Source organism: Buceros rhinoceros, unplaced genomic scaffold, assembly GCF_000710305.1.
Source record: "Buceros rhinoceros silvestris isolate BGI_N320 unplaced genomic scaffold, ASM71030v1 scaffold17609, whole genome shotgun sequence".
Taxonomy (NCBI): domain Eukaryota; kingdom Metazoa; phylum Chordata; class Aves; order Bucerotiformes; family Bucerotidae; genus Buceros; species Buceros rhinoceros.
In genome coordinates, this window is record NW_010431106.1 from 53,039 (window position 1) to 60,788 (window position 7,750).

The 7,750-nt window shown below is 52.7% G+C and overlaps 1 protein-coding gene across 1 annotated transcript in view; it reads left to right on the forward strand.

Annotated features, from left to right (window-relative positions):
* PLXNA1 (plexin A1) overlaps positions 1–7,750 on the forward strand; it is a gene marked incomplete at its 5' end in the record, with an annotated part of 68,300 nt that overhangs the window by 46,357 nt on the left and 14,193 nt on the right. Inside the window, one exon of the mRNA XM_010143316.1 lies at positions 2,824–2,890. Coding sequence (XP_010141618.1) covers positions 2,824–2,890 — 67 coding nt within the window. The remainder of the gene's footprint in view (positions 1–2,823; positions 2,891–7,750) is intronic.

The following is a 7,750-nucleotide window of genomic DNA, read 5'->3' on the forward strand; positions in this document are numbered from 1 at the left end:
AGCCCTCGGTGTCGCAGGACGACCTCATCCCCCAGCCACAGAGCTCGAGGACTCATCGAAGGTGGAGCTGCAGGAGACTTAGACAGGGATGAGGTCCCCTGGCTGGTACCTTGCTTGTGCCTCCCCAAATGGTGTTTAATGAAGAGACTTTGTTCTTCCTGCAGTCACAGCACAGAGCGAACGGTGCTGAGGGCTGTGCTTCTCTGTCCTTTTGATTAGCCCTGCTGCTGGGTGTGAGAGCGTGCTTACCGCCCAGAGCAAGCGGATTAACATTGATCTAACTGAGGAGAGCTGTTATTTATTTATTTTGTTACTGGATAATCCCCCTGTTGCTGTGGAATCTGGCTCTATCGTGGATAAAGACAAACATCCGCCAAGCCTGGGTAGTGGCACTCCAGATGAGCGTTACAAGCTTGTCACCAAAGGACCTGGTCTGGGGCTGGGGAGGATATCTGCTGAATAGCTTCAGTGCACCCCTCCCTTGGCTTTCTCCCCACTTCCCTTTCTTTCTCCCTTTTTTCTTCCCCTTGATGGATTAATCTTTCCAGGCAGGTGCAGGAAGGCTTCCTTCCCCTGGAGGCTCAGATATTGCCATCCTCTAATGGTTTAAGGAGGACTGTGCTATTCCAGGGAGGGCAAAAAGGGCTAAACCCCGTTAGCATGAGAGAAAGCTTTGGAAGCGACTGTATGACCCTGAGTAAGCTTGAATAAACTCTAGGAAAGTGGATTTCCTACCCCAGCCATCTGGCCATCGGGAACTGCTCCTGGCCCATCTGCTGGGCAGGGTGGTGGTGTTGGGCAGTGCATGGCATGGGCAGTGAGACTCCTGGAGCTTCTGAGGTTTGGGTTCTTGCTGGGTTTTGTTTCTTGAGTCAACCCATTTGTATCTGTTCCACTGGGTCCAACAGGAGTGCAGCCACGTCCCTGAGGTTATTAGTATTGCTTGCGCTTTCAGTAGCGTCTGTGTTTACAAGTGGCTGATCTGATGATTAATGGGTGGATAAGCTGAAGAAACCTAACCGGAAAGGGTCGAGGGGCTGGCTGGCATTTTTACTTTACAGGAAGAAAAAACCACTTTAGAAATAATGGACCTGTTAAGGGGAATTTTAATCTTACGGCCGAGAGACCAGGCAGAGACAGGCACTACCCTTGTAGAGCTGCACCTGGTCCTGTGTCACCTTCAGCTCCCTCCATGCCAGGCTGTCACTCTCTTCTGCTGCTGCAGCATGTCCTGGCTACAGTACCACCAGCCTGAGGTCCCCATGCCCTATTCAGACCCAGCATGTGTCACACCCATTCTGCAGGATCCTGCTCTCCCTCTTGTGCACGTGCTGGGCGGTGATGGTCCCGAACAGACACAAGTGACTCCTCTGGACCTTGCTTGCCATAATGCTTTGGAGCATGATGGCATCTGGATTTGAACCGTGCTTTAGGAAACCAGGGGCAATTATACAAGTTTTCTCAAGGCAGTTCTGGCTGCTTCCTTCAGCTGCATCTCCAAAAGCTGAGAGGCACACCTCCATTTTTAAACTTCTTTTGATGCAGCTGTTTCCAGCATTGTTCACTGCAAACTCCTACATCACCACTTCAAGTAGATGGACACACCTGGGATTTTCACCATGCAGGCAGGGAAGGGTTAAATCCCAAGCCTGGCACAGTGCCTTTGCAGGGTGCTCCAAAGATACGTGGAAAACAGCTTAAGCTTCCAAACACTGCTCTTACTCCTTCCTCCTTTAATCCCCTTGTTTTTGGCTGGGGGATAAGTTTGACCAAAACATATACTGTGATCAAAGTCTCCAGACCTAAATCCAGTGGTGTCTTTAACCAATGCCACGTGCCAGTGAACTGGTGCCCTCTCTGTGTTGCAGAAGGGCGTTTCATCCCTGCCTGCAAGGCTCCCAGATCCAGGCGCAAGGGCAGGGGCATGGAGAGAAGTGGCCTCCTAAAGCTTCCCTGTCTTCACTGCTGAGTGCCAAGAACCTGTTGTCCTCCAGCATTTCTTCTGAGCAGATCTTGACAGGCTGCTGGGGAAAACTCTCTTTATCCCTCCAGAATTGGCGGTGATTGTCCTCTTGCTCTGCTGTGGTCCTGAGCTTGGAGGCTGTAGACATCAAGGGCTACTTTGGGGGTTGCAGGCAAGTCCCATGTCACCCAGTAGCTGTGGGCCTGTGCCAGGTCAATAGTGGTACTGAGTGCATCGCAGGAGCTGAAGTCAGCAGCAGCCCCAGTGTATGAGGGGGACTTCCAGCTACATCAGGCATGTGGTGGTGTGGGAGGAGGTGCTCCTGTCCTGGGAATGTGGGTCAGGATCTGACTTTGCCTTGCAACTTCAGCTCTTACCTTCAGTTTGTGCTTTAACTGGGAAGGTTGAAGTAGGTTTGGTGGCATTTTACCTGGCTTAGGTGTCTTATACAATCCTTGTGTGGAGGGAGCTCCTTGGTTCCAATGGGACACGATGGAAGGAACACACTTCACCAGAGCAGAAGCTACCAGGGAGAAGCAGAAAGCTGGTCATCCCCTGAGCAAGGCTCCCCATGGGACAAGGTGGTGCTTGGTTCTCTCCAGTTCTCCCAATACGCTGGAGACCAATTTGCTTCTCCCTCCTGGGAGGCTGCTGTGGCTCAGCCTTGCCTATGGGCAGGCTTTCCACTACAGCTCTTGCTGTCTGCTTGTGCCCCTTTGCTTTGAGGCTCCTGCCTTTCAGATGTGATGTTTTAAAGCCAAAAATAATTTAGCCACAGTCCAAGGCTGAGGTGGCAATGGGTGAGATCAGAGACCTTTAATAACCGCTGCTGATGGCTTTGCTCTCTGCCTTCCCTACAGAACGGAGTCAGTGGCTGAGAAGATGCTGACGAATTGGTTCACGTTTCTGCTCTATAAGTTTCTGAAGGTGAGTTTGCAAAGGGCTGGCAAGCTGCATGGGCAGGAAGGTGGTTCTCGCCTTGCCGGGATGGGCAGCGTGGTACCCAAAGCCTGGGCTGACGTGCCCCTGAGTACTGCCACTCCTCCCAGAGGAGAGATCACTTCCCAGGCCTCTGTTGCCATCCTGGGTTTCTGAGATGTGATTAGTGATTTGGGGTCTCCTTTTGGGGAAATAGCTGAGATTGGGAAATGAAATCCAGTCCGGTATTGCTTAATGTGAGGTGGGTTTCAGATCTTAAAAACAGCACCCAGGGAAGGGATAAATCTGAAACAATTCAGCTGAGTCCTGAACCCCTTCAGCGTGGTCCTCATTGTTCCCTCCTTGCTTCTGCTTGCGTAACTCAGGAGGAAGAAGCTCTGGGAGCAGGTCGTGCTGTAGACATGACTGATCGGAGTATATTTCTGTCTGCTTGAGCTGTGGTTTGATGTGCTGCATTTTTCATCTAAGGCCACTGCTTTTCCTTCATCTCTTTGACACTGAGGCTCTGTGATAGGGGAGCTGTTTTACCCAGGCATCTCCACTTCTGCTGCTGTTTCCCCTCCAAAAGGTGCCCTGCTGGGGATGGATGCCCCATGGGGCCTGTTGGCAACAGGGACACAGCTCTCTCCACCATGCTGGCATGAGGGGGCGGAGCCTGTTAGCTTGAATTCGCTTTTTTCCCAATTTCATCAGGGTAGTAAAAGAGGATGGCAAAGTGTAAGGGCTGTTTTTACCACTCATTCATCCAGCCCATATTGAGAACATTTATTCTACCAGGCTGCGCCAGCAGCCATGCAGGTTACACAGCCGCAGCTCCAGCCCGTGGACCCCTGGCTCAGTCCTGCTGCTGCTTTGGGATGACTCTGGTGGGGTGAACGATACCTGCGCTCCTGCCACTCTTTTGTCAGTCAGCAGAGCTGTTTCTTGGGGTCCTGCCTGGTGTCAGTGCAGTGAGGCTGGGTGGCACACCGCCGTTTTTGTGGGATTACATCCCTCATGGAGATAAAGAAGCATTTCCAGCCAAGAGTTGAGAGTGAGCAGGAGGCTGTGCAGAACTCAAGTGATCATCAACGAGAGGTGATTTATAATATCGCTTACATACACTTGGCTTTTTGGCTCCATTGAGGGATAGCCTCTATCTATAAAAATCTAGCTGTAGTGTGCGTTGGAGATTGCTTTCCAGCGGTGGGAGAGGAGGAGAGCTGTGCCCTTTGTGGGAAGATGTCAAACCTCCCAACAGCTCTCCGTGTTGGGGCTCTGCTCAGCAGGGCCACCTCCTGCAGTGGCAGTGCTTGGTGGGATCAGGTAGGACTCCAGCAGACAGCTCTTTGGGCTCTGCAGGGTCATTGGGACAGGCAGGAGTAGCTAGATAAACTCCCTCAGGGCTCCTGGAAGTGGACATGGTCATGCTTTGGCCAAGCAAAGCAGAGTGCACAGCCTTTGAATGTCCACAGCAGTGTTTGGGGATGCTGCGTTCTTGTGCGTGACTTGATGCCCTTGGCCTGTCCCTGGCTGGGCTGGGCCATGTGAGCAGCTGATGGGGGCGTGTTCAGGTTGATCAGAAGCTGCTTTGGATCAGCTCGTGTGCCACCACTGTCCTGTGTCTGTCCTTGTAAAGCACTGTCCCCTTCGAAAAGGCTGCCGGGCACATCACCAGTGCAGGGCGGGTCTGAGGATAAGAAGCAGCAGGAGAGAGAGATGTGGGGATGGGAACGGCAATGCTTTCTTAATGAAGTCCTTGGCTATGCTATGTCTTTGGTGGGGAAAAATGCCTCCAGGCTCTGAGTGGCAGCAGCAGGAGAGAGAAGTCTCATCTAGATGTACCATTACAGGAGGAACATATGTGGAGAGCCTGGATAAACCCGCTGGCTGTGAGATTTGGTATGCAGAGGATCATATCCTTGGGAAAGTGGTTGAAATTCCATTGCTTAGGTCACTTGAGTTAGACTGGAAGAGACTTGAGGATGCCCTCATGGCCTCTCTTGGGTTGGTTCCATCAGAGAAGACCCATGGGGCTATTTCTGCCTGTCTCCTGGCAGTGAGGATCACAGATGGCATCAAGAGCAGGAGAAACGCGTGGAGTAGATGGAGAGGTATCACAGCAGACAGTTTGCCAGCAGGGAAACTGCACCTAACTGTGGTAATCATGCATGTAAATGAGGCAGGAGGACGTGTGCCCAGCTGCCAGATTGGCTCTCAGCAAATCTGCCCGGAGCAGGGCTGGGCGCTTGGCATCGCGCAACCGTGATGTGCGAGGGACGAGGACAGGAACAGGACAGCCCCCACTGCCCAGGACCAGTGGTGTGGGAAGCCAGCAAGGGCTGGTGGCTTTCACAGGGACCCTGCAGTAGCATTTATCAGACTCTTAATGAGACACCCGGGGAAAAGGGAGAGGGATAAATCAAGACAAGTGCTGAAAAATGCACGGTATTAGGTGCCTGATGAGCTAGATCTCGTCAGTTAGACAGTTTGAGTCTTAGCTGGCTTGCCTCAGCCTGCTCCCAACGTACCGATGCGTGGATGTGTGGGGTGTTTGCAGCCACCCTCCTCCAGCTTATCTTGCATGGAGAGCCCCCTCAAAGCCCCCCTCACTCAGGCACCCAGCAGCGAGCAAACTACATCGGGGCTGGCAGCTTGGGCATGGCTTCGTTTCGCTGCCATCCCTCAGGCTGCAGGGCTGCCTGGTCCCATCTCAGCGGTCTCCTCCTTTCTCTCACCTGATCGTCATCTCAGGGCAACTGTGCAGTGCTGGTTCCTGTGGTCCCTCTTCATGTTGCTGGTCTCTGTTAGTGATGAGTTCTAAACCATCCTCATCTGTTGTAGCTCATTGAGTTGTGACCCACGGCAGCATCTTGGCCCTGGTCCTCCAGAGCTGGTGGGGATGGTGAGGCTGGGAGTGAGGTTTTAAGGGTAGGACTTGTATTTAGAACAGGTGGGGAAGCCAAGCTGCAACGTGGAGGATGTGCAAAGTCAGGGGGTAAGGCAGAGGGGCTGTTTTGGTTCACATTAGGGTATTTAACATTAGGGGACTGGGATCCTAGGCACACAGGACCCCCCAAAAGCCTGCATGGTGCTAGAGGATCACTAGGACCACTGGTGCCTCTGTTGCTCCGGGAAGGCCATAGGGCTAGCTCTAATCTATGCATCCAAAAAGGAGATCTATTCCTCTCCAGCCCAGCCGGCATCCGAGGAGCAGGGGAGGTGATGCCTGGAGTGCAATGAGGCAGCCAGTGAGGAAGGGGCTGAACTCACCTCTCTCGATGAGAATCCCCAGAGGTGGGCACAGAGCTGCAGCTGGGGAGGCAGCAGCCGTGTCTTGCTGGAGAGAGGATTTCTGTGGGCTGAGGTAGGAGCAGCAGTGCCAGATGTGAACAGGAGTCCCGCTCCAGGCTATCCTCCCATCCACACTGCTTCTGCAGACTTGCAAGTTTTATGAGGAGTTTTTACAAGCAACTGGAAGAAGCAGCTTGAGTCTTTCCACTGCAGCTGGAAGGGTGGGCGTGGGGTGCTGTGGGAGCCCCTGGGGGCTCACCACCCTGCAGCCAGCCTGGCAGTCCCACCTTGCCGGGCAGCTGATAATGTGGAGTGTAGCACCCACCTTGGGTCTCTCACTTTTCCGAGCTGACTTAATGAAGCCAAGTTTGCAAATGAAACATAATTTCAAAGACAGGCGTGTTGTCAGAAGGTCTGGGGATGATATATGCCTGTTCCTGCTCGTTAGCAGCTGTCTCTTTAATTACCACAGATGCTAACGAGATGCTAACAGCATATGGTGACAGGGAGAGCAGCCGTATTTTGCACCAAAGTACAATTTATTTGTGAGGCAGCCGGGAGGGAGGCGTGAGGGCTGGTGGGGTAAAATCTGCTGGGACTTCTCCCCATCCTTTCTGCTCCTACCATACCCTTTTTTCTACCTTAGGGCTAGTTGTTTGTATCTGGAAGGACTCATGAGATGCAGCTCAGGGGAGAGGTTTGGGCCTCTGGTGATAAAGGGGTGTCTACTTCCAGCCCCTTTATGCCAGCTGATGGCTTCAGGCTAGTTGGTGCCTCCCACCTCAGCAGGTCCTTTGCTGTTTCTGGGTTGCTGCAGTTCCAGCATCCTTCATCTGGGGGGAAGTGTCTGTTCCAGTTTTCCTCTCCCTTCTCTCCCACCTATGAGAGAGATACTGGTGTGGCTCTGGCTGGTGGCTAAAGCTGGCTCTGACTGTAGGGGTTTGGCAGTGGGGACACATAGGATACCCATATTTAAGTGCAGGAAACCTGCTTCCTGGTCCTGCCATCAGCTGGAGACTCAGGGTAGGATTGTCAGTGAGTTTCTCTCTTGCAGTTCCTTCCCAGTGGATCTGGCTGGCTGTGCCCAGCTATCATACTGAGAAACCTCCCTTGACCTTCGCTCATGAGAGACTGGGCTCCAGGCAGATGCCAGAACTGCGTTGTGATACCTGGGCAAGAGCCCCCAGGCTGTCCCACTGCAGTGTGCCCTTTCCAGTCCTCAGGTGCTTCTCTTGGCTGGGCCAGCTCGGAAGATAGGCTATATCCCATACACAGAGTCCCCAGATGGAGCCTTCTCTTCACTAGCTCTGGATTTAACCTTTTTAAATAATTTTTGTCCTATAGAATGAGCAGAATTCACCGACGAGTGTCTGGAAACTCTGGGAAGCTGAGTATAGGGGTTGATAGACAAGAGAACAACCTCCAGGGGGCTTGGAAGGAGAAAATAAGTTCCTGCATGGGATAAATTTGACCATGTGCCCCCTTCCTTGTAGTCCTGAGCAATGGCTGGAGACTCTTAATAAAGCCACATAGAGGGCTCAATGCTGCAGGGCTCTTGACTCAGTGGCAGGGCGG